Source organism: Haematobia irritans, chromosome 1, assembly GCF_050003625.1.
Source record: "Haematobia irritans isolate KBUSLIRL chromosome 1, ASM5000362v1, whole genome shotgun sequence".
Taxonomy (NCBI): Eukaryota; Metazoa; Arthropoda; class Insecta; order Diptera; family Muscidae; genus Haematobia; species Haematobia irritans.
Window position 1 is genome coordinate 65,294,057 of NC_134397.1, and position 27,948 is coordinate 65,322,004.

Sequence of the window (27,948 nt, forward strand, 5' to 3'; positions counted from 1 at the left end):
GAGTCTTGTCAAATAATGGATAATTGATTGCAAATAATTTTATATTTCTAAATTAGTTAATTAAAAAAAGTAACCGTGAAAACAAGCTGGTTTTCAGCTTGAAAACTGAACATAGTACTCAGCTTTAAGGAAAAGTAATGACGAAAATAAAGTGAAAACCAAACATAGCACCCACCTTAAATGTGAGTACTATGTTCGGTTTTCGAGTTGAAAATCACTTTATTTTTGCGATTACTTTTCCTGAAATAATCAAAATAAAATAATATAAATGAAAACAAACATATTCCCATAATGTCTTGCCGAAAATTAGAGGAACAAGAAACTGCGCATCAATTGAGTTAATTTATCTGCTTTATTTTGAACTGTTTTAGTAAAGTAAACGCGGAAATTTCAACTCGAAAAGCGAACATAGTACTTACCTTAATGTGTTGAAGGGTAAAGGTGGGTATTAATTTCGAGTTTAAGGTAAGTACTATGTTCGCTTTTCGCGTTGAAATTTTCGTGGTTACTTTATTAAAACATTTCAATATAAAGCAGACAAATTAACTCAATTGATGCGTAGTTTCTTGTTCCACTAGTTTTCGGCAAGACTTTACAGGAATAAGTTTGTTTTCATTTATAATTTTGATTATTTAAGGAAAAGTAATCGCGAAAATAAAGTGGTTTTCAACTCGAAAACCGAACATAGTACCTACCCTTAGCCGCTAAAATCGCTAAAGTGAAAACTAAATGAGTAAAAAATGTCATAAAATTATACATATTCGTCGCAGATTTCATTATAACTTGATGGGGAATAGCCCAAAGTAAATTTTCACAAAGTTTTTATTCCTTAAAATGGATTATTAAAGAAAAGTAATCGTGAAAAAATGAAGATTCTCGCATGAGTGCCTTTTTAGATAAATTTAGAATGACGCTAATAAGAGCCCATTCAAACTATTAGAAAAAGTGTATTTTAAGATAGTTGTAAAATAATCATTGTGGTCAAGTAAAACACGATTTTTTAGAAATTGTTGAGCAAATCGGGTTTTCAACAAAAAACAGTCCTAAGGAGGGTACTAAGGCTAAACTCAAACTTAATACCCTCCTTAACAATTCATTTCAAGTGAAATTGCTGCCTTGGCTCAATCCCCAACAAGTTATAATAAAATTTGCCAAAAAAAGTTGTGATTTTATACTGTTTTTGCAGATTTATTTTTGATTTTAGCGGCTAAACTCGAACTTAGTACCCACCTTAGGACTGTTTTTTTTTGTCGAAAACGCGATTTTCTCAATAATTTCTAAAAAATCGTGTTTTGCTTGACAACAATGATTATTTTACAACTATCTTAAAATACACTTTTTCTAATAGTTTGAAGGGGCTCTTATTAGCGTCATTCTAAATTTATCTAAAAAGGCACTCATGCGAGACGTTTTTGTGGTAACTTCAACACATTTTCGAAGATTTCGTCAACATTTTGGCAAATTGGAATTAATTCACAATTATTGAAGATGAACTGTTTCAAGTTGAATTTATGTTGAAAACAATATTTACCCTCAAACTGAAAAGTTGTTCCATTTGAAAAACGCTCATTCCCGACAAACACAAGGATGATCATTTTTCATAGGTAACGCCATTTCAATTTTATAGTGAATCCCATCTTCAACATTAATTCAAATGGACTTGCAAATTGCTTGCTTTCAACAAATTTTCCAATAGTTTTGTAGCATTAAAATGAAATTTAGTTTGAAAAATTGTTGCTAATATGGTGAGAAATTGTTGCTAACGAGTTGATTTCTACTGTTGAGGGTAATGTCTGTTTTTTGTTGAGAACGCGATTCTCTTTAAAAAAATGTTTGAAAGCGTATTGAATATAAGCATTTCTCCAATGCTTGTGTTTATTGGTTTGGGAAAGTACGTCGTTCCCAGTTTTCCCATCTCTGATATACGCTGGTCTCTTTACGCAACGCATTTACGCTTGTATTTGGATGACGTAATGCACGAACGCCGTCAAACATAATATTTTTCATTCACAGATCTACATCGGCTTCGTACTCTAGCATTAGAATATAAAATTGAGTTATACATGCAAAAAGGTCGCGTTGGTGTTCAATAAAAGAGGAAATTTTAAGTTAATTCAAAGAGCAAAATATGGAGGCTGCTCCTGATATCAATTCTAGCAGCAATTCTACTGCCAATGGTGGTGAAAACAATGAAATTAACAATGAATCGATGAATTTAAATGGTGGTGAGAATACTGCAGAATCTAATACGGACATAAATGACAAAGAATGGTAAGCATTACCTGGAATCATTTTCATTCATTCATAATTATATCGTTTGTATTTTTCGTCTAGGTCGCACACGCAGCCACCTAAAACCGTTTTGAGTGCCCCACCTGCTTTTCGTGGTGGAAGAGGCGGTGCGTCAATTAGTATGCATTTCAATAACAGAGGTGGTGGCAGGGGAGCAGGTGGAAATTTTGGTGGACGGCCATTTGATCCCAATTGGACGAACAATGCTGCTCCCGGAGGTCCTGGTGGTGGTGGCGGCGGCCCACCTCAATTGGAGTTATGGGTAGAAACTAAAACCGATGAAGGCAAATCCTACTACTATCATGCTCTGACAAGGGAGACAACTTGGACCAAACCAGAGGGTCCTAACGTCAAAGTCATGTCACAAAGTGAAATTGAGGAAATGAATAAAAAACAACAGCAAATGCAGCAACTGCCGCCATCAACACATCAATCTACGAACCAAGTTAATGGCGTTGAGGAGAAAGACAAAACAGATGGCGGAATTGATAAATCCTCCACCAATGCCTTAACATCTCAACCACCACCAGGCCTTTTGTCTCAACCTCCACCAACGCAGCAAATAAGCCAAATGACTGGTCCACCTCAGCAACAGTCGATGTCTCAACCTCCACCAAATGTTGCAGCCGCTGGACATCCACAAGTTTCACAACCTCCGCCCAGTTTACATCAGCAACCACCTCCATTTTTTCCTCCTGGTGTTCATCCACCGCCCAACTTTCAACATCCTCCATTTGGAATGCCACCGCCAGGATATCCGGCTGGATTCCCAGGTTCTGCCCCCGGGGGACCTGGAGCTCCATGGGGAATGCCTTGGGGTCAACAACAGCATATGCATCAAGTTGCTGCCCATGATAAGCCTGCGAAAAATCTTATCATAAAACCAGGCGTCATAGATCCTGCTGTAATTGCCAGAGCAGCAGAATGGTCCGAGCATAGAGCTCCTGATGGACGACCTTATTATTACCATGCCGCCAGGGGTGAAAGTGTTTGGGAGAAACCTCAGGCTTTACGCGATATGGAAGCAGCTCGAATGGCAGCCCACGGAGCTACACCACAAACAGCTCCGCCACCGGCTGTCCATGCTCCGGCTTTAATGCCTGGTATTGGGATGCCACCACATTTGCTAAATCCCCTAATGCACATGCAACAGGGAAATCCTGCAGCAGCTTTTGTTGACTTTGCTGCAGCAGCTGCTGCAAAATCTGCGGAAACTTCAAAAATGTCACAAACAGTAGCTTTAGAAAAAGAAGCCAAGAAATATGCTGAAGAGAAGCGCAAAAAGGCTGAAGAGGAACAGAAGAAAGCCAATACTGTAGCTAAACCGGTCGACAAAAGCCGGCCAATATCCAGTACACCTATACCAGGCACGCCCTGGTGTGTGGTGTGGACTGGAGATGCTCGCGTCTTCTTTTACAATCCTTCAACACGAAGTTCCGTTTGGGAACGTCCTGAGGAATTACTCGAACGTGAGGAAGTTGATAAAGCTATTAACAATCCACCGGAGCAATTGAAAAGTTTGGTAAATGCGAAGACCGAAGCAAAGGAGGAGGTTGAAGAAGACAAGACGCCAATTTCAACAGCAGCATCCGCATCGGGAAGTAGTATGAAAAAAGCCCAATCGATTGAAGTTGTACCACAAGATGATGACGATGATGGTGTTATAAAGATCAAAACCGAATCTGACTCTTCAGATGTTGAAGAGGTTCCCACCAAGAAATTACGTTTAAGTATGTCTTGAATCCATTTAATTGATAGAATATATAATAATTTCTATGTATTGTTTTTTAGATAAGACCAAAAAGGCTGATGCCAGTGAAGCGGCTGCAGAAGCAGAGGTTAGAGCAGCAAAAGAAAGGGCACTCGTACCATGGGAAACGCGAGTGAAACAATTTAAGGAAATGTTAAGGGAAAAAGATGTAAGTATTTTTGGAAAAAATTTAAACACCTAATATGGCCACAATGCAAAAACAGTAGTAATCAAAGTCGCCACAGTTGGTAGAATTCTACCAAAAGTGTTAGATTTTTTACTGTTTGGTAGTATGGTCGAATTCGTAATGACTTGGTAGATTTTACAAACTATTCCTCTCCAACTTGGAGGTACTTCGCAAATGTTCTATAGAAATAAAATTTTGAGACAATTTTATATAGAAATAAAATTTTGAGATAATTTTCTATAGAAATAAAATTTTGACAAACTTCTATAGAAATAAAATTTTGACAAACTTTTCTATAGAAATAAAATTTTGACAAAATTTTTTATGGAAGTAAAATTTGGACAAACTTTTCTATAGAAATAAAATTTTGATAAAATTTTCTATGGAAATAAAATTTGGACAAACTTTTCTATAGAAATAAAATTTTGACAAAATTTTCTGAAGAAATAAAATTTTGACAAAATTTTCTATGAAAGTAAAATTTTGACAAAATTTTCTATGGAAATAAAATGTTGACTAAATTTTCTGAAGAAATAAAATTTTCCACAGAAATAAAATATTTTCTATAGAAAAAAATGTTGAGAATATATTCTATAGAAATACAATTTTGACAAAATTTTCTGTAGGAATAAAATTTTGACAAAATTTTCTATAGCAAGTAGAGGATGCTGATGAAGAATGTGGTAATTGTGGTAATGTTCTATAGAAATAAGATTTTGAGACAATTTTTTATAGAAATAAAATTTTGACAAACTTTTCTATAGAAATAAAATGTTGACAAAATTTTCTATTGAAATAATAGAAATGGAAAAAAAATATTTTTTTTCTATTGAATAAATTTTTGAGAAATAAAATTTTGACAAAATTTTCTATAGAAATAAAATTTTGATAACATTTTCTATGGAAATAAAATATTGACAAAATATTATATAGAAATGAAATTGTGGCAAAATTTTCTATATGTGGTAATTGTGGTAATGTTCTATAGAAATAAAATTTTGAGACATTTTTCTATTATTTTAATTTTGTCAAAATTTATTTCTATAGAAAAATTTGCCACAATTTTATTTCGTTGAAAAATTTTGTCAATATTTTATTTCTATAGAAAAATTGCTTTCTATAGAGTCTGCAGCACGGTTGTCACTCGTGCCAAAAATAATCTACCAAAATTTGGAGAAAATTTTACCAAAAATCTACCAAGTTTTATAATATTTATTTTGAAGTTTTTGATAAAAATTATGACAACATTTATTTCTACCCGTGTAAAAATTGGTGGATCTGGCCAGATATTATTAGATCTCCTGCCATATCTGATTAGATATGATAGTATATGTAGGCAGATCTGGACAGATCCGAAAAATGGTAATATCTGATCAGATCTAATTCTAAAGGAATTAGATCTGATCAGATCTCAAATTTGGCCCACATCTAATTATATCTAATTTGATATAATTAGATGTTAATATATCTAATTATATATAATTTTATCTACAAATTTCCAAAATTAGTGAAATTACAGTAATTAATAAAAAAGATTTATTTTATGGTTTTATAATGAAAAGAGTATTTAATATTATAAGTTGGATCAAACATATGTACATTATATATATGTCTAGGTATAAAAGCCTAAGAATTAAAAAACAACAAAAACAAAATATATACATAGCCACCAAGGGTTCTGGCATTTAAATTTCCCAAGGCGTTAGTACATTGCTCTCTGCAAACAGTTCTTTAAATGAGTCTCGCAATTCCTTGATTTGGCTACTCGGAATGAAAACTCTGAAAAATATAAAATATACAGAAGAATTATCAGTCTATTTAAAGATATATTTGCAAATAATACATATACTTACCAAAATTTGCTTCTCGTACCCAATAATTTAAACCAGCGCTGTATTGAATTGTTTGTGCGAAGCTCCAAATGCCATACTATAACTAATTGCACGGGAATGTATCCGGTTCACAATGAAAATCATCTCCAAATTTGTATTCTTTTTGATATTGGAAAATACTTCCTTCTATCGCAACTTCGGATATGGCCTGGTCACAAATCTTTACGTTGTCTTCCGCTGTCTTCTTTTAATCTTTTCCTGGACTACCACAAATTCATCCTCCTAAAACAGAGAAAATATTCAATATATAAAAATAGGAACAAAAAATAAACTTACCTTATCACAGCTTCTCGTACTCATTTATCTTCCTCGAAAAATGAGAAGACATTCGATTTTTATATGAAATAAAAATATGAAACTCGCATTATCAAATATTTGATATATATTTTTTTCAAATTTAATAACAACAGGCGTTGCTAATGGTGATAGTTATGGGGTGACATTTTTGAAAACAAAAAGACGGTTGTGTCTGAAAGTTAAGCATTTTATGAAGACACTTCAAAATGATATTTAAAAGGGTTTCTTGAAACTGTCACAACATATTAAGATTGTTTGGTTATGTTCACCACATGTTTTGATGTGCGACCATACATACGTGCTTGTAACCAAGTATATCACGTTAGTATTCTCGTAAAAAACACATTATTTTTACACACAAACATATACAAATATTTTTTTATCCGTGTTACACAACTGGTTCATGATTTAATGCAATATATAGAATTAGATATGGAGCTATATATAGTATATATAATTAGATATGATGTCATATATGAAGATATATAATTAGATCTTACCAGATATGACTGATATAAATAGATATAACAACATATATAATGAGATCTTGAATCAGATCTAATCATATATAACACTATACATAACATATCTCCGTAGATCTATTTATATCTACAACCATATCTGAGCAGATATAATTATATATACTTTGATATTATTAGACATGATTAGATCTCTCAATTTTTACACGGGTATAGAAAATTTTGTCAAAATTTTATTTCTATAAAAAATATTGTCAAAATTTTATTTGTATAGAAAATTTTTTCAAAATTTTATTTCTTTCTTTCTATAGAAAATTTTGTCAAAATTTTATTTCTATAGAAAAGTTTGTCAAAATTTTATTTCCATAGAAAATTTTGTCAAAATTTTATTTCTATAGAAAATTTTGTTCAAATTTTATTTATTATATTTGTCCGAATTTTCTCTAGAAAAATAAAATTCGGACAAAATTTTCTCTAGAAAAATAAAATTCGGACAACATTTTCTATAGAAATAAAATTTGAACAAAATTTTCTATAGAAATAAAATTTTGACAAACTTTTATATAGAAATAAAATTTTGACAAACTTTTCTATATAAATAAAATTTTGACAAAATTTACTATGGAAATAAAATTTTGACAAAATTTTCTATAGAAATAAAATTTGGACAAAATATTCTTTAGAAATAAAATTTGGACAACATTTTCTATAGAAATAAAATTTTGACAAAATTTTCTATAGCAAGTAGAGGATGCTGATGAAGAATGTGGTAATGTTCTATAGAATTAAATTTTGACAAAATTTTCTATAGAAATAAAATTTTGACAAAAATTTCTATGGAAATAAAATTTGGACAAAATTTTCTATAGAAATAAAATTTGGACAAAATTTTCTATAGAAATAAAATTTGGATAAAATTTTCTATAGAAATAGAATTTTGACAAAATTTTCTATAGAAATAAAATTTTGGTAAAATTTTCTATGGAAATAAAATATTAACAAAATTTTCTATAGAAATGAAATTTTGACAAAATTTTCTACTAAAATAAAATTTTCTATAGAAATAAAATATTGACAAAATTTTCTATAGAAATAAAATTTTGATAAAATTTTCTATAGAAATAAAATGTTGACAAATGTTCGCTAAAAACTTTGTAATTAGCATTTCTACAGATTCGAAACTAGTCTCATTTCTTAGAGGTAAAATTATAAGTGGACATATGTTGGTGGTATCTGAGCTTTTTAGTACGATCCTTGTGAATGTCTGGCTCTTAAAATAATGTCCTAATGATTTCTTTCCTTTTAGGTTTCTGCCTTCAGTACATGGGAAAAGGAATTGCATAAAATTGTTTTTGATCCTCGCTATCTGTTGCTAACTTGCAAGGAACGTAAACAGGTATTCGAGAAGTATGTGAAAGATCGAGCCGAAGAGGAACGTAAAGAAAAACGCAATAAAATGCGACAAAAACGTGAAGAATTTCGTAACCTTTTGGAGGATTGTAAATTGCATGGAAAGTGAGTGATCAAACGTAAGAACATGGCAACATATACGACAATTAATCATCTATGCTTTAATTTCAGGTCATCGTTTAGTGAATTTTGTCAGCGCTATGGAAAAGATGAACGCTATAAGGCCATCGAAAAGGTTCGAGAGCGTGAAAGTTTATTCAATGAATATCTGTTAGAAGTGAGACGCCGCGAGAAAGAAGAAAAACAAATGAAAAAAGAACAGGTACGTAAAACAACAATAAGGTCTTATTTTATTAAAATTTGAATTCATTGTATTGCTATTCTCCTCGCACTATTCGAAGGAGAGATAGATGACAATGATAACTCTTCAAATTTTTTTGATATTTGATATAATATTTATATACCTAGTAATTGGGATGACCTTTCACAAGACCCCATAATGCACAACTCCTATTATTATAAAAACATTTTTTAACTTTACTTATTTATATACATACATATAAATTGGTATTCTTATAAATATCTTTATACCTTTATGATTATAACGATGACATACATATATATATATATATATTTCTCTTAAATTTTAAATGCAATATATAAACCATTTTAACAGATTTCAGCATACAGATTCTATTGCAAAGCATACGCTGTCTGTTAATGTTTCAATTTATATCACAAAACTTTATTAATAAAGTCTTGAATCTATGAGAATGATGCCATAGGAAAAGGCACAAACAGTAGTTACCCTCCAGTAATTTCAGAAGGTGGTTACAAAATGTGAAAGAGAGAAAGGGAGGTATATAGGAATAATAAGCACCTGTTACAAAAGGCGGAGTAGAGTAAGTGCGTTTATTCGCTTTTTAGTAAACTTGATCAAGAAATATTGTTTAGCAAAAAAATTTTTTGTTGTTACCCCAACATTTTCCAACTATCAATGAAGCATTGAGACCACAAATATAAAAATAGAAACGATCCCGTCCTAAAGACCAATCAGCCAAAAGCAGTGTGATTCTATGATGTCAGCTTGTCTAAGGAGATGCTGCGGCCGCAGATGAAGGTGTTCAATACTTGGAGGTCTATGAATGCGCACATAAAATTGGCTTCCATTGACACTACTAGGAGATTTACATTTACAAACATTCATAATTTTTCCACAACATCTGTGGTGAGTTATCCAAAAAAAAAAAACAAAAATCCCTATTCTAACAGAATCAGTTGAATGTTGATCAAAACAAATCATTACAAAAAAAAAACACGTCAAAATATATCCATATTTGCTGATTTATTTCGTTGGTGGTTTTTGCATCCTTCTGTTAGGCCCTTCGATGGTCCGATGGATGGATATAATATTGCAGTCTTATGGAATTATCGTCATCTACAATTGATAGTGCAGTTTATCAACAGAGCATAGTTTTGTGTGTTGTGTTGCGGCGGCGGCGGCGGTTAGAGTTGGCTGTTCACTAGTGTTCTCCCTTATGACCGTATGACCACCTACCACCAAAAACCATTTTCCACAAGTGTTGTGGGCGTCTTATATTAGCTTTGATGTTAAACTGGCCAAACCATTCACCTATCACCACTACCACGATCCATCACCATGACACGTTGCTGATCTACGCTTTTGTTGAAACAGTATGAAAACATAATTTTTTATGTTTTAATCTAAATGTACATCTTTTTCAGCTTATTAGAGGTGTAAACAATATTTAATATTTCGAAGAATTCGACGTCTTACACAAACTAAATATAAAAAAAAAATGCAATTTAGCCAGAAAAAGGTCCACATTTGGTATTTACAAATGCCAATTATGGATTTATGAAAAAAAAAACGTTTTTTAACAACATCAAAAAATTCCTTTCATTGGTTTATGCAATGGCAATAGGTCATTTGCCTTTTAGTTAACTGCAAGACTTTATTCAAATTCAAATTAATTTGTGTGATTTTTCTCCCTCACCAAGAACTGCATCTCAATTCTTTTATTTTTTTTTTTTTTTATTTATTACAACCGAGTCGGCACCACTTTTTTTGGGTTTTGGTGTTCTGTCAAACTCACTAAGTTTATTAAAAATGTAATTAATTGAAGTCAAGGAGGATACTTATCCTACATTATCACGAAGTTGGAATATTAAAAATAGAGGGTTTAAAAGGCGATTAAAAGTTTGTTTTCATATGGTTATCGAACACTTTTTGTGGTCTTCAAATTTGAGCAATCGTTTTACCGCCATTTTAAAAATCTACTGATCTATACAACTGGTTATTCAACTTTTGATATTGTCTAAAATTAATTTTCTTTACCGCATGGGAAGAATGTTCATTGTGCAATAGTCTCCATTATTTACATCTTTTTTTAGTCCTGTAAAAGTAACCAAACCTTCCCACACACAAACTGAAGGGTTTAACATAATTCTGATAAGTCCGAAGGCGGAGTTGCACTTGAATTCAATCGAAAATAAACTTCAATTAAAGAGTTCTTATACAACACTATTTTTTTTAATAAAAAAAATAATTGTCAAACCCTATTTAAGTAGACTTTTCAAGATTTTTAAAATTGACATCGATTTTTCTTAATGAAAATCGACAAGTTGATTTTTATACCCTCCACCATAGGATGGGGGGTATATTAATTTTGTCATTCTGTTTGTAACACATCGAAATATTTCTCTAAGACCTCATAAAGTATATATATTCTGGGTCGTGGTGAAATTCTGAGTCGATCTTAGCATGTCCGTCCGTCTGTTGAAATCACGCTAACTTCCGAACGAAACAAGCTATCGACTTGAAACTTGGCACAAGTAGTTGTAATTGATGTAGGTCGGATGGTATTGCAATTGGGCCATATCGGACCACTTTTACGTATAGCCCCCATATAAACCAACGCTCAGATTTGGCTTTCGGAGCCTCTAAGAGAAGCAAATTTCATCCGATCCGGCTGAAATTTAGTACATGGTGTAAGTACATGGCCTCTAACAACTATGCAAAAATTGGTCCACATCGGTCCATAATTTTATATAGCCCCCATATAAACCGATCCCGATTTGGCTTCCGGAGCCTCTTGGAAGACCAAAAATCATCTGATTCAGTTGAATCGGTCATAATTATATATAACCCCCATATAAACCGATCCCCCGGTTTGACCTCCGGAGCCCCTTGGAAGAGCAAAATTCATCCGATTCGGTTGAGATTTGGTGCGTGATGTTAGTATATAGTATCCAACAACCATGCAGGAATTGGTTCATATTAGTCCATAATTATATATAGCGCCCATATAAACCGATTCCCAGATTTGACCTCCGATGCCTTTTGGAGAAGCAAAATTCATCCGATCTGGTTGAAATTTGGTACGTGGTGGTAGTATATGATATTTAACAACAATGCCAAAAGTGGTCCATATCAGTCCATAATCATATATAGCCCCCATATAAACCGATCCCGAGGTTTGGTTTTTGAGCCTCTTGGAGGAGCAAATTTCATCCGAGTCAGTTCAAATTTGGTACATTGTGCCAGTATATGGCCGCTAATAACCATGCCTAACTAGGTCCATATCGGTCTATAGTTATCTATAGCCCTCAGATAAATCGATTCCCAATCACACAAAAATTGATCCATATTAAGTTCATAATTGTATATAGCACCCATATAAGCGACCCCCATATTTCAATTTTGGCTCTCTACGTACCGTGAAAAAGTCCATATCGATTTGTAGACGTACATATTCATACCTTTTTGTCTAATATATGCCACGTATGGACTAACTCACAATTTAGAAAACGATGTTAAGAAGTTTTAAGATGCCGCAACCCAAGTAATTCGATTGTGGATGACAGCCTTTCGTAGAAGTTTCTACGCAATCTATGGTGGAGGGTACATAGCAGGTTGGCTGATAAGTCCCCGGTCTACCAAAGAAAAACACATTTTTTTGTCAAAATTCGTTTTTATAATTCAACATAGTTCCCTTCAAGAGCGATACAACGATTATAACGACGTTCCAATTCTTTGATACCATTTTCGCTTTTGCCTTAAAATAGGCCTCGATCACCTCTTCATTGCATCCAATTTTTTTCCCTACGAGCATCCTTTTGAGGTCTGAGAACAAGAAAAAGTCGCTGGGGCCAGATCTGGAGAATACGGTGGGTGGGGAAGCAATTCGAAGTCCAATTCATGAATTTTTGCCATCGTTCTCAATGACTCAATGTTTTGGTGGAACAACACTTTTTTCTTCTTCATATGGCGCAGTTTTGCCGCGATTTCGACCTTCAAACGCTCCAATAACGCCATATAATAGTCACTGTTGAAGGTTTTTTACCTTCTCAAGATAATCGATAAAAATTATTCCATGGGCATCCCAAAAAACAGAGGCCATTACTTTGCCAGCGGACTTTTGAGTCTTTCTACGCTTCGGAGACGGTTCACCGGTCGCTGTCCACTCAGCCGACTGTCGATTGGACTCAGGAGTGTAGTGATGGAGCCATGTTTCATCCATTGTCACATATCGACGGAAAAACTCAGGTGTATTACGAGTTAACAGCTGCAAACACCGCTCAAAATCATCAACACGTTGTTGTTTTTGGTCAAATGTGAGGTCGCGCGGCACCCATTTTGCACAGAGCTTCCGCATATCCAAATATTGATGAATGATATGACCAACACGTTCCTTTGATATCTTTAAGGCCTCTGCTATCTCGATCAACTTCATTTTACGGTCATTCAAAATCATTTTGTGGATTCTTTTGATGTTTTCGTCGGTAACCACCTCTTTCGGGCGTCCACTGCGTTCACCGTCATCCGTGCTCATTTCACCACGCTTGAATTTTGCATACCAATCAATTATTGTTGATTTCCCTGGGGCAGAGTCCGGAAACTCATTATCAAGCCAAGTTTTTGCTTCCACCTTATTTTTTCCCTTCAGAAAACAGTATTTTATCAAAACACGAAATTCCTTTTTTCCATTTTTTTACAATAACAAAAGTTGCTTCACAAAAGACGCTCTATCTCACAAACTAATTGACTTACAGACCTCAAATTTTGACACGAATCATTTGAAGGTTGGTACTATATACAAATAAAATGCATTTAATACAAGCGACGCCATCTATGTGTCAGACCGGGGACTTATCAGCCAACCTGTTATATAGTCAGACAGTCAACCTGCAATAAAATCCTGGGACTCTGTGTTTCTTAACTCGAAAACGACCATCGACTGCCGCAAATCTCTCAATGAGATGGCTGAGCAGCACAATAAAGGGTGATACGGTCAAAATTTGGTCAATATAAACTTGACGTATTTCTTTCAATTTTGCATTTAAAAAACCTGAACACCCCTCATTTTGAAGGTGTGTGTGTGTGTAGAATGTTGCTCCTATTTTGATTTTGGAATTCACTCTTCAGTTGTCATAATGCCGTCCAAGCAAGAAGAGCAGCGTATCAAAATTTTGCTCGCGCATCGCGAAAATCCGAGCTACTCGCACGCAAAGCTGGCAAAATCGCTAAAAGTTGCCAAATCAACCGTTACAAATGTAATTAAAGTGTTTGGGGAACGTTTGTCGATAGCCAGGAAGTCTGGATCGGGGGGAATCGAACCGGAATCCGCTGAGACGACAAACAGAGTTGCCGGTAGTTTCAATCGAAACCCTAACCTCTCTCTCCGACATGCCGCAAATAAGCTGGGTGTATCGTCTACAACCGTGCATCGAGCCAAAAAAAGTGCCGGACTAACGACTTACAAGAAGGTAGTGACTCCAAATCGCGATGATAAACAAAATACGACGGCCAAAGCGCGATTCCGGAGGCTGTACACGACGATGCTGACGAAGTTTGACTGCGTGGTAATGGACGACGAAACCTACGTCAAAGCCGACTACAAACAGCTTCCGGGACAGGAGTTTTATACGGCAAAAGGAAGGGGAAAGGTAGCAGATATTTTCAAGCACATAAAACTGTCAAAGTTCGCAAAGAAATATCTGGTTTGGCAAGCCATCTGTACCTGTGGCTTGAAAAGCAGCATTTTCATAGCTTCCGCGACTGTCAACCAAGAAATTTACGTGAAAGAGTGTTTGAATAAACGTCTGCTGCCTTTCCTGAAGAAACACGGTTGTTCCGTACTGTTTTGGCCGGATTTGGCATCTTGCCATTACGGTAAAAAGGCCATGGAGTGGTACGCCGCCAACAACGTGCAGGTGGTTCCCAAGGACAAGAACCCTCCCAACACGCCAGAGCTCTGCCCAATTGAGAAATACTGGGCTATTGTCAAGCGGAACCTAAAGAAGACCAAAAAAACTGCTAAGGACGAGCAGCAGTTCAAGGCAAACTGGCTTTCTGCGGCGAAGAAGGTGGACAAGGTGGCTGTACAAAATCTGATCAGGTGTCAAGCGTGAGGCCCGGCAATTCGGATTTGGAAAAGCGAAAGCCTAACTAATTATTTTTCCTCAATTTTATACTAATTGAACTTGAAAAAGAAATTTGATTTGATTTTTTAAATAAACGATTTCACCGATTTACACGCGTTTTCCCTTGACCAAATTTTGACCGTATCACCCTTTATTCACCTAATATGGGTGCCTGGCCATAGGAACATACCGGGGAAATGCGAAGCGGATGAGTTGGCAAGGCGAGGGACTACCTTACATATTCCAGGGGAACTACAATCTGTTGGTATGCCCCCGGCTACCTGCAAGCTCATACTGCGTGAGAAGGCTGTTTGATGGCAAATGTTGGATGGGAGAATATGGCCCCATTTAAACTTGAACCGCACACTGGATATGCTAGTGTTCTCAAGACGTCAGATATCACTTCTGATATCTGCTATAACGGGTCACTGCCTGATAGGCGAATTTGCAAAACCTATTGGTGCGAAGTATAATGACTACTGTATGATTTGTCATGATGCGGAGGAAAAGGAATCAATTATACGCCTCTTGTGTGAGTGTCCTTCATTTTGTGTAAGGCGTAAGCAAGGCATATAGCTTTATATTACTGGCGGACCTGGAAAACGTTAACTTAAGCAGTCTGCTAATGTTTTTGGAACAATCTGGTTGGAAATAATCGAGAAGGTCCAGCGGTTAAAACTAGAAGTGCCCATATGTAATAGGTACTTTTAGTCAATGGACTGAATAGTCTAAGCGAGCCTGAATCTTAATCGAGCCGCCACTTTAATCTAACCTAACCTAACCATTTTTACATGAAAGAAGGCTAGGGTCAATTCTAAAAAATTCTTAAAATTAAAGAAAAAGTCTTTAAATATGTGGAGTTTTTGTATCTTGACCACAAATCAAAAAAAAAGCGTTCAAAAATAGAAGATGTTTTTCGACACTTTATTTTAAAAACGTATACATAGAATAATTTCTACTTGAAGTCGAGTCTGAATTTGGAAATTTAAATTTTCGTTAGCGCGTTTTTAAAGCTCTTTAATAGCCCATGAAGAAAAAGCTGAAAAACGAATAAATTCCAATTCAGAATCAATGCCAAAATCATTAGTGTACAAAATCTTTGGAACCGGACATGCTTTTTTTCAGTGTATGTCAGAAAAAATTGGGGCAATAGGGCATGGTTAATGAAATGGATTTACTTTTACGAAAATTGGACAACAATAGGTTTGTTTAGGTAATTTTCCAATTAAAGTTATTCAGTATAAACTTGCAAGATAGTAAGAATGGGTTTTATTCTCTTGGGTAAAATTAGTAGAAGTGTACACGTTCACGAATTTATCATTAATTCAGCGGTTTTTTAACCAATTAAAACGAAAGATATTTATATTTTCTAATTCTAGTGCAATTGGATTTGTTGATGATTAACCAGCTGATAATTGCAAATTTTTACTGGGAAAAATGTTTTTACTCTGAAATGTAAACGAAGGACTACCGGTAAAAATTTGTGATAGTAATCAAAATGTATCGAGTACGCAAACAGAGCTAATATGATTTAAATATTGTTATAGTTTCACAGAAGTAGAATTAAAATGAATACAATTAAAATAAAGCCTTTAAGTTTGCTAAATTTCAATCAAAAATATAACTTTTGATACAAAAAAATTTAGCTTTTTTTAGCTTTTTTTTGTCAAATCTAGCGGTTTTTGGTGAAACAATTCTGGCAACGCTGCTCTTGTGGGACAGGAGAGGGTATACATTTTTATAAGATACTAATTATGTCAAAACTCCAAGCGACTTTGGATCCAAGTCAAAGTCGATTTTTTAGCGTCCGGCTTTTCATAATACATGAATTTGAATGTAAAAATTGATGTGAAATTGTAATTGATAAAAAAACTCGAAATTTTAAACGTCTCTACATAAAAATTAAATATTGTTTACCCTCTAGATTTTCTACCATACAAATATATGAGCGTGTGCGTCTATTTGTCCGTCCATCCGATTATTCGCAAAAAAAAAAAACAAATTCCCCAAGATGCACACAGAATTATTTTTAATTTTATTTTATATCAATTCCTACAAAATTGAATTTCTAAGTTGTTTTAAGTCTTTTTACACACCACTAACCAAATAAACTTCTTTTTCAGCTAAACGAACGTAACTATAATGTGTCATTAGTTTTGTAAGATAGTTTTTTTTCTAAATATAAGCTAAGGTAGTTGTTAAGATTGTAAATTTTAAGTCTTCACTTAGCACAATGCAAATGCCTTTGAAAAACTAAGAATTTTTGTTGTTTTCCATTTCTCCTCTATATTTGATCGGGTGCGGGTGGGATCTATAGATACGCAAGGATTTCATAGAGATGCTGCGTGAACGTGGGGATTCTATAGATCGTCACAGTCGTTGGCATGACATCAAGAAGAAATTCGAAATGGATTCCCGCTATCGAGCTGTGGAGAATTCCATGTATCGTGAGGAATATTTCCATGATTATCTACGCATAATGAAGGAGGAGAAAAGGCGCCGGGAAAAGGAACGTGAAAAGGAACGAGAGCAGCGTGAACGCGAAAGGGAGCGAGAACGTGAAAAGAAATCGGAACGCAAGAGTGACCGCAAAGACAAGGAAAGAAGGGAACGAAGTCGCAGTCGGACCAAAGATCATGTCGATCGTGATGGCAAAGATGGTGGCAGCAGCAAAGATAAAGATAAGGATCGTAAAGAAAAGTCCAGCAAAGACAAAGAAGACAAAAAGAAAAATAAAGACTATGTTAGTAACAAATTGGAACTTGGAAAAATTCTGCTCCAAACTCAAGTATTTTCTATATTACAGGAGGAAGGAGAACATCAATCTGAAGAGGATCATTCACCTCCTGCCAGCGATCATGATGAAGAGGAACAGGAAGCCGAACGTTTAGCCAAGGAACGGGACCGTCAACTAAGAGCTGAACAAAGTATAAGGGAACGTGAGAAGGAAGTCCAACGGACATTAGCCGGTCATTTACGTGATCGTGATAAGGAGCGTGAATTGCACAAGCGTGAAGAGGCTGTGGGCCATTTCAATGCCTTGCTTACCGATTTGGTAAGAAATCCCGATTTTACATGGAAAGAAGTAAAACGTCAACTCCGTAAGGATCACCGCTGGGAGTTGGTCGAGTTTTTGGATCGTGATGATCGTGAAAGGTAAACTTAGTATGAAGAATTGTAAAAGTTATCATATATTAAACCATTTTTTAAACATATCCCTTTTATAGAATCTTCAATGAACATATCGATAGTTTAATGAAGAAGAAACGTGAGAAATTCCGTGAAATGTTGGATGAAATATCAAGCCTTGATTTAACCAGCAGTTGGAAGGATATTAAGAAACTTGTCAAAGATGACCCACGTTATTTGAAATACAATAACTCCGAAAAATGTGAACGAGAATTTCGAGATTATATAGTTGACAAACAGATGGCAGCCAAAATTGCACTTAAGGAATTGCTGAAGGAGTGTAAACTCATCACACACAAGAGTCATGAATTAGTCAAGGAAAATCCCAATCATCTTAAAGAAATATTAGATATTCTAAAAATGGACAAAAGGTATGTACAAGAATTCAATGACTCAAATGTTAAATTCCTTCATCTTCTTCGGTCAAAAAGGTACGAAGAGAGCGGGTTTTTTGGCCGAAGCCGATGTTTGGCAAAAAAGGAAATAATCGGCCGAATCCGATTATTTTCCTCAAATGAAATTTGGTGTTCAATATTAGAAAAATGCATAAATACAACAATAAAAGGTAATGTAGTCCAGTAGCTTGATATTGTAATGACAAAAAGGTTTTTTTATAATTTTTTTACGTTTTATTTGTACTGAGTGCTTTGACTAAGACAAATTCAACACTTGGACAATTCAATATCAAACAAGTATATACGGCCGTAAGTTCGGTCAGGCCGAATCTTATGTACCCTCCACCATGGATTGCGTAGAAACTTCTACGAAAGACTGTCATCCACAAATTTCAACTCACATGGTTGTTAAATATCATATACTACCACCACGTACCAAATTTCAACCAAATCGGATGAATTTTGCTTCTCCAAAAGGCACCGGAGGTCAAATCTGGGGATCGGTTTATATGGGAGCTATATATTATTATGGACTGATAGGAACCAATTCCTGCATGGTTGTAGGATACCCTATACTAACATCACGTACCAAATTTCAACCGAATGGGAAGAGTTATGCTCTTCCAAGGTGCTCCGGAGGTCAAATCTGGGGATCGGTTTATATGGGGCCTATATATAATTATGGACCGATATCGTCCAATTTTTGCATGGGTGTTTGAGGCCATATATTAACATCACGTACCAAATTTCAACCGCATAAGATAAATTTTGGTCTTCCAAGAGGCTCCGAAGGTCAAATCTTGTGATCGGTTTATATATATATATATAATTATAGACCGATATGGACCAATTTTTGAATGGTTGTTAGAGACCATATACTAACACCATGTACCAAATTTCAGCCGGATCGGATGAAATTTGCTTCTCTTAGAGGCTTCGTAAGCCAAATTGGGGGATCGGTTTATATGGGGGCTATATATAATTATGGACCGATATGGACCAATTTTTGCATGGTTGTTAGAGACCATATACTAACACCATGTACCAAATTTCAGCCGGATCGGATGAAATTTGCTTCTCTTAGAGGCTCCGTAAGCCAAATCGGGGGATCGGTTTATGTGGGGCTATATATAATTATGGACCGATATGGACCAATTTTTGCATGGTTGTTAGAGACCATATACTAACACCATGTACCAAATTTCAGCCGGATCGGATGAAAATTGTTCCTCTTAGAGGCTCTGCAAGCCAAATCGGGGGATCGGTTTATATGGGGGCTATATATAATTATGGACCGATATGGACCAATTTTTTCATGGTTGTTAGAGACCATATACTAACACTATGTACCAAATTTCAGCCGGATCGGATGAAAATTGTTTCTCTTAGAGGCTCTGCAAATCAAATCGGGGGATCGGTTTATATGGGGGCTATATATAATTATGGACCGATGTGGACCAATTTTTGCATGGTTGTTAGAGACCATATACTAACACTATGTACCAAATTTCAGCCGGATCGGATGAAAATTGTTTCTCTTAGAGGCTCTGCAAGTCAAATCGGGGGATCGGTTTATATGGGGGCTATATATACTAACACCATGTACCAAATTTTAGCCGGATCCGATGAAATTTGCTTCTCTTAGCGGCCTCGCAAGCCAAATTTGGGGGTCCGTTTATATGGGGGCTATACGTAAAAGTGGACCGATATGGCCCATTTGCAATACCATCCGACCTACATCAATAACAACTACTTGTGCCAAGTTTCAAGTCGATAGCTTGTTTCGTTCGGAAGATAGCGTGATTTCAACAGACAGACGGACGGACGGACGGACATGCTCAGATCGACTCAGAATTTCACCACGACCCAGAATATATATACTTTATGGGGTCTTAGAGCAATATTTCGGTGTGTTACAAACGGAATTACAAAGTTAATATACCCCCATCCTATGGTGGAGGGTATAATAAATTATTCCAAAAGCTTCGGCTTCGATTAATTGGCCTCTTGACGCCGAAGGCCGATTCGTGGCCGATTATCGATTTTTGGCCGAATGTCGAAGCCGAGGGCAGTTCGGAAACTTCTTAGCCTAGCACAAAAAGCGCGGTATAAACAGAAAAAAGTTAAGTGTTTTGGAAACTTATAAACACATGTTAAATTTTGTTTCGATCTGGCAACTCCTTCATATAGAAACAGGTGTTCAAAAAAGACGCATCCGCAATTTTTTTACAATGGGAAAAATTAGAAATGCGTGCTGTCATTAAATATTTACATAAAAAAGGTTTATCGGGACAAGAAATTCATAATGATATGGTGAATGTACTATATATTCTTTTGTTTTGATGTAAGATCGTATTTCTTAATGAAGGCTGAGAAATATATGAATAATATGCCAATGCTAATTAATATGGTAATAATTACTTTGTTTTTATAATTATTAAATATTTTTACTTCGTTTGTCCCCATTACCATTGCCACTAATAACAATTTTGGTTTCTTTTCACTTATACCCTCTATTTTTTCGTTTTAGGTATTTAATCCTGGAACATATAGCTGATGAACGTACCACAATTGTTGTTAATTACTTGGATGAATTGCATAAACGTGGTCCACCGCCTCCACCCACAGCCTCAGATGCCTCACGTAGAGTAAAATAAAGTAAATCTTACGAGGACCAAACACAGTCTGCACTAATCCTACTACACCTTTAATCCATTAGGAATTTGTGTTATAACAATTTTTGTTTTAAATAAGTTTTAGTAATTATTAAAACGAATATTATGTAAGCTATGTATCAATTTTCCGATTTTTTAACATTACGCAATGTTTCAAATAATTTTAGTAAATATAATAAGAAAGGATAAAGAAAAAAAATAAATTTTTGCACTAAGACAAAATTAAGTTTGTTTGGTTTTCTTTGTTTGTACTCGAATTGTGACACTGGAACTGGGAGTCTGAAATATACGATTATGTGGGGCACATTTTTTATAACAGGAAAGCCATTGCACTATAATATTTGATTAATTCTCAAAATCATAATTTTTCACAACTTTGGAGATTTCCTATAAATAGGAACTTGAGTCTGCAGCACGGTTGTCACTCGTACCAAAAATAATCTACCAATATTTGAAGAAAATTTTACAAAAAATCTACCAAATTTAAAAATGTTTATTTTGAAGGTTTAGATCAAAATTATGTCAACATTTTATTTCTATTTCTGATTGATTATCGTTGACCTTTTTATTTTATTTTTAAGCAATACTTATCATAGTTTCGGCTATAGATCGATTAAAAAAAAAACGTTGGATTGATGTTTTTATTTAATTTTTATTTTTAGAAAATTTTACCAAAAATCTACCAACTTTTATAATATTTATTTGAAGTTTTTTAAAAAAATTATGGCAAAATTTTATTTCTATAGACAATTTTGTCAAAATTTTATTTTGTTAGAAAATTTTGTCAAAATTTTATTTCTATAAAAATTTTTGTTAAAAATTTGTTTTTCTATAGAAAAATTTCTTTCTATAGAGTCTGCCGCAAGGTTGTCACTCGTGCCAAAAATAATCTAACAAAATTTGGAGAAAATTTTACCAAAAATCTACCAAATTTTATAATATTTATTTTGAAGTTTTTTAATAAAATTATGACAAAATTTTATTTCTACAGAAAATTTTGTTAAAATTTTATTTCTATAGACAATTTTGTAAACATTTTATTTGGATAGAAAATTTTGTCAAAATGTCGTTTCTATAAAAAATTTTGTTAAAAATTTGTTGCTATAGAAAATTTTGTCAAAATTTTATTTCTAACAAAATTTTATTTCTATAGAATATTTTATTTCTATAGAAAATTTTGTCAAAATTTTATTTCTATAGAAAATTTTTTCAACATTTTATTTCTATAGAAAATTTTGTCAAAATTTTATTTCTATAGAAAATTTTGTCAAAATTTTATTTCTATAGAAAATATTGTCAAAATTTTATTTCTATGGAAAATTTTGTCAAAATTTTATTTCTATAGAAAATTTTGCTAAAATTTTAATTCTATAGACAAATTTCTTTCTATAGAGTATGCAGCACGGTTGTCACTCGTGCCAAAAATAATCTAACAAAATTTTGAGAAAATTTTACCAAAAATCTACCAACTTTTATAATATTTAGTTTGAAGTTTTTTAATAAAATTATGACAAAATTTTATTTCTATAGACAATTTTGTCAAACTTTTATTTTGTTAGAAAATTTTGTCAAAATTTTATTTCTATAAAAAAATTTTGTTAAAAATTTATTTCTATAGAAAATTTTGTCAAAATTTTATTTCTATGGAAAATTTTGTCAAAATTTATTTCTATAAAAAATTTTCTCAAAATTTTATTTTGTTAGAAAATTTTGTCAAAATTTTATTTCTATAGAAAATTTTGTAAAAATTTATTTCTATAACAAAATTTTTCAAAATTTTATTTTTATAGAAAATTTTGTCAAAATTTTATTTCTATAGAAAATTTTGCCAAATTTTATTTCTATATAAAATTTTGTAAAAATTTATTTCTATAAAAAATTCTGTCAAAATTTTATTTCTATAGAAAATTTTGTCAAAATTTTATTTCTATAGAAAATTTTGCTAAAATTTTATTTCTATAGAAAAATTTCTTTCTATAGAGTCTGCAGCACGGTTGTCACTTGTGTCAAAATTAATCTAACAAAATTTGGAGAAAATTTTATCAAAAATCTACCAAATTTTATAATATTTATTTTGAAGTATTTTAGTAAAATTATGACAAAATTTTATTTCTATAAAAAATTTTGTTAAAAATTTATTGCTATAAAAAATTTTGTAAAAATTTTGTTTCGTTAGAAAATTTTGTCAAAATTTTATTTCTATAGAAAATTTTGTCAAAATTTTATTTCTATAGAAAATTTTGTCAAAATTTTATTTCTGTAGAAAATTTTGTCAAAATTTTATTTCTATAGAAAATTTTGTCAAAATTTTATTTCTATGGAAAATTTTGTAAAAATTTATTTCTATAAAAAATTTTGTCAAAATTTTATTTCTATAGAAAATTTTGTCAAAATTTTATTTTGTTAGAAAATTTTGTCAAAATTTTATTTCTATAGAAAATTTTGTCAAAATTTTATTTCTATAGAAAATGTTGCTAAAATTTTATTTCTATAGAAAAATTTCTTTCTATAGAGTCTGCAGCACGGTTGTCACTTGTGCCAAAAATAATCTAACAAAATTTTGAGAAAATTTTACCAAAAATCTACCAAATTATATAATATTTATTTTGAAGTTTTTTAAAATTTTATTTCTATAGAAAATTTTGTAAAAATTTATTTCTATAAAAAATTTTGTCAAAATTTTATATCTATAGAAAATTTTGTCAAAATTTTATTTTTATAGAAAATTTTGCTAAAATTTTATTTCTATAGAAAAATTTCTTTCTATAGAGTCTGCAGCACGGTTGTCACTTGTGCCAAAATTAATCTAACAAAATTTGGAGAAAATTTTATCAAAAATCTACCAAATTGTATAATATTTATTTTGAAGTTTTTTAATAAAATTATGACAAAATTTTATTTCTACAGAAAATTTTGTTAATATTTTATTCCTATAGATAATTTTGTCAAAATTTTATTTTGTTAGAAAATTTTGTCAAAATTTTATTTCTATAAAAAATTTTGTTAAAAATTTATTGCTATAGAAAATTTGTCAAAATTTTATTTCGTTAGAAAATTTTGTCAAAATTTCTTTCGTTGGAAAATTTTGTCAAAATTTTATTTCTATAGAAAATTTTGTTCTATAGAAAATGTTGTCAGTTGTTTTTTTGTAATTTTGTTTTTGCTATAGTAAATTATGTCAATATTTTTTTATATAGACAATTTTGTCAAAATTTTATTTCAATAGAAAATTTTTCAATTTTTTTTTCTATATAAAATTTTGTCAAATTTATTTCTAGAAATTTGTGTCAAATTCGTATTTTTTTAAAAACTGAAATACATTTTATTTGAAGATTAATATTTTGCAAAATCTAACAAAACATCAAGAATTCTAGCAATCTACCAAATAGTAAAAAAACTACCACATTTGGTAGAGTTCTGGCAACCGCGGTCTGCAGCCGAAAATAGCATAAATAAAGGAGAACATTTGTCTTATAAAATCTGCATATTAAACCCTTTTCTGTAACAACACGCTTAAAACATAGTAAACTCTTTATGGCATTAAAGCCAATTTAAATTCTATTTCATGACTAATAATTTTTTGTGTACGTTAGTTAATTTAACTTAAAAAGAGGGAATGATGGACTAAGTTCAGATTTGTGATGAATGAAAATAAGCACTTTATTTGGTTAATACCGACCTAGTTAATTCTGACTTCAGATTTAACTGATAAATGTCGAAGACCTTTATCTGCAAAATTAGAATTTCAGAAACTCTAGCACAAATTATTTTTTTTTGCATTTAATTAAACGCGTAACTTAGCTCAGTTTTTTCTTTGCAAAATGTACTTTTGTGTTCCTACACCCAAAAAAAGTGAACCCACCATGCAAGAAAATGTATGTTTTCCAATTGCAACATAATATTTTTTCTGTTGTTTAAGAAAATTTTAAATGTTGAATTAAAAAAAATGAATTTTAAACTTGGTAAAATGTCTAGCGTTGTACGAAGTTCAAAACAGGTACAATTTTAGTAAAATTTACTCATTTGAGAGACTTATGAACTCACTTTAAGCAAAACCTCTCCCATTTTTTGAAAATATGCCCTATTTTATATTTTGGTAAAATTGTGCACTATATATTTGTATACAACTATTTTCTTATTTTTAGTTCACGTTGTTAAAGTTAGCAAACAAAAATACTCAAACTCAATCATTTTTACTCAATCAGCTAATCTTCATGAACTTAAATAAAGTTCAGTTGGCATTGCGCCCCTTGTTTGAAAGTAAAGATTTTTAATACATCTATTTTACGAATTTGATTTTTTTTAAATTATCTGCAACGTATTTTCTTAATTGCGGATACCAAATGCTACTTATTTCTGTATAACATTTTGTCAACATTTTATTTCTGTAGAAAATTGTCAAACTTTTTTCTATGGAAAATTTTGTCAAAATTTTATTTCTACATAAAATTTTATCAACAGTTTTATTTCCATAAGGTTAGGTTAGGTGGCAGCCCAATGTATCAGGCTCACTTAGACTATTCAGTCCATTGTGATACCACATTGGTGAACCACGGTGGCTCCCATAAAAAATTGTCAAAAGTTTTTTCTATGGAAAATTTTGTCAAATTTTTTTTCTGTAGAAAATTGTGTAAATCATTTTCTATAGAAAATTGTGTCAAAATTGTATTTCTATAAAAACTGAAGTACATCTTAGTTGGAGAGGAATATTTTGCAAAATCTTCCAAAACATTAGCGGCAACGGATTTTCTTAATTGCGGATATCAAATGCTACTAATAATAGCATTTTAAAAATATTCCAAAAATTTCCCCAAATGTTCAATGCTGCGTCCCGACTTACCTCTTCGCCGATATGATGGAGAAGTACCAGGCAGAAGTAGGGACATTCTTCTGCATACTACGTAGGTAGTATTTCAAGTTCTCACCATTCTTAACATGTTTTTAAAGGACTTTGATAGCACATGAGGAAAAAACTGAAAAGCGAATATGTAAAAATGTGTTTCCTAGAATCAAGAACGCAAAACTCAAATTTAAAAGAGATATCCCTACTTCAATTCTCCATTTCTTTGCCTCGTAATCAATACCAAAAATCATTGGAGTAAAGACAAAATCTTTGCAACTGAGCATGTTTTTGTTTTCAGTGTAGAAACGAAATTAGTATTAAGCATTATGTATTGGTCCTTACCTCATACATTGACAAGAAATTAGTAGATATTTATATTATATTTCTTTTTTATATATTTTTTTGTTTTATATTTAATATAATTTCTTATTATTTTTACATGTACGATTTATTGTTGTTGTTGTTCTCATACATAAAATAATAGCTTAGAAATATTACGCTTGGTTTATTATTTATTAGGATTTCCAATTTGTTTGTGTTCATTTTAAATTAATAATTTATTGTTTTACATATAATGAATGAACAAACATATTTTATATTTCGTTAATTTTATTTTCCATTTAGAATAGATGTGTTGTTAAATATTAAAAAAAAATAATTAGGATATCTGAAGAATTTTTTTTAGAAATGAAAACTAGCAAAAAATTTCACATATTTTTGTATATTTTAGGAACTTAAGAATTATTCACAAAAAAAAAACTGGGGCAAATGAAATAAAGAAATTTGTAAGAGAAACTTATTTGTATACAATAAAACTTTTTTTTGGAATATTATTCTTACGTATAATAAATAGTATTCCTCATCCAAAGATCTTGTATGTATTTTTCTACCATTTTCATTAGACAGTTTTTTTTTTCAAGGGAGTTTTCTTAGGGGGGAGGGGGTTTATGTTATTTTCATTTTCTTTTTGTTTATTAATTGTATTGATTGATGCTTAGGCACAACGTATGATTTTTTTATTTGTTTCTTTAATTTCGTCACATTTCTAAGGGTTTTTTAAAAGTGGACCATGATGTAGTACACAAACAAATTTGTTGGTAGACAAAACAGAAAAATCTACTAAAACAAAAGTAAAAAGTCTGCTGAAAAAGGAAAAACCCTGATTAAAGCAATCAATCAGCTAAAAAAGCTATCTCTATTTATACCCTGCGCCACACTGTGGAACAGGGTATTATAAGTTAGTGCATATGTTTGTAACACCCATGGTGTCTTTGGCAATAATGCTCAGAGTGGGTCCCTGAGTCGATATAACCATGTCCGTCTGTCTGTGAACACATTTTTGTGATCAAAGTCTAGGTCGCAATTTAAGTCCAATCGCCTTCAAATTTGGCACATGTTCCTAATTTGGGTCAGAATAGAACCCTATTGATTTTGGAAGAAATCGGTTCAGATTTAGATATAGCTCCCATATATATGTTTTTCTGATTTCGACAAAAATGGTCAAAATACCAACATTTTCCTTGTAAAATCGCCACTGCTTAGTCGAAAAATTGTAAAACTGACTCTAATTTTCCTAAACTTCTAATACATATATATCGAGCGATAAATCATAAATAAACTTTTGCGAAGTTTCCTTAAAATTGCTTCAGATTTAAATGTTTCCCATATTTTTTACTAAAATTGTGTTCCACCCTAGTGCATTAGCCAACTTAAATTTTGAGTCTATAGATTTTGTAAAAGTCTATCAAATTCTGTCCAAATCGAGTGATATTTAAATGTATGTATTTGGGACAAACCTTTATATATAGCACCCAACACATTTGACGGATGTGATATGGTATCGAAAATTTAGATCTACAAAGTGGTGCAGTAATATAGTCGGCCCCGCCCGACTTTAGACTTTCCTTACTTGTTTTAAACTAATTTTGTCATTCCGTTTGTTACACACTGAAATATTGGTCTCAGACACAATAAGTATACATAAAAATTTTGACATTTTTTTTATAGAAATAAAATTTTGACAAAGTTTTCTATAACATAGAAATATAATTTTACTACAAATATCTATAGAAATAAAATTTTGACAAAATTT

General features: G+C 32.3%; 1 protein-coding gene across 2 annotated transcripts; it reads left to right on the forward strand.

Annotated features, from left to right (window-relative positions):
- Window positions 1–2,034: 2,034 nt before the first annotated feature.
- On the forward strand, window positions 2,035–21,239 carry LOC142221089 (uncharacterized). Of its 2 annotated transcripts, XM_075290621.1 has the most exons (9): window positions 2,037–2,271; window positions 2,335–4,022; window positions 4,084–4,211; window positions 8,204–8,412; window positions 8,479–8,629; window positions 17,072–17,497; window positions 17,561–17,910; window positions 17,982–18,314; window positions 20,869–21,239. In XM_075290621.1, the coding sequence occupies exons 1-9, from the start codon at window positions 2,129–2,131 to the stop codon at window positions 20,993–20,995; spliced, it is 3,555 nt and encodes a 1,184-aa protein (XP_075146736.1). In that variant the 5' UTR covers window positions 2,037–2,128; the 3' UTR covers window positions 20,996–21,239. The 2 variants fall into 2 exon arrangements, with proteins under 2 accessions (XP_075146735.1, XP_075146736.1); XM_075290620.1 differs by having other exon boundaries at window positions 2,035–2,271; window positions 17,072–17,910.
- The last annotated feature ends 6,709 nt before the right edge of the window (window positions 21,240–27,948 follow it).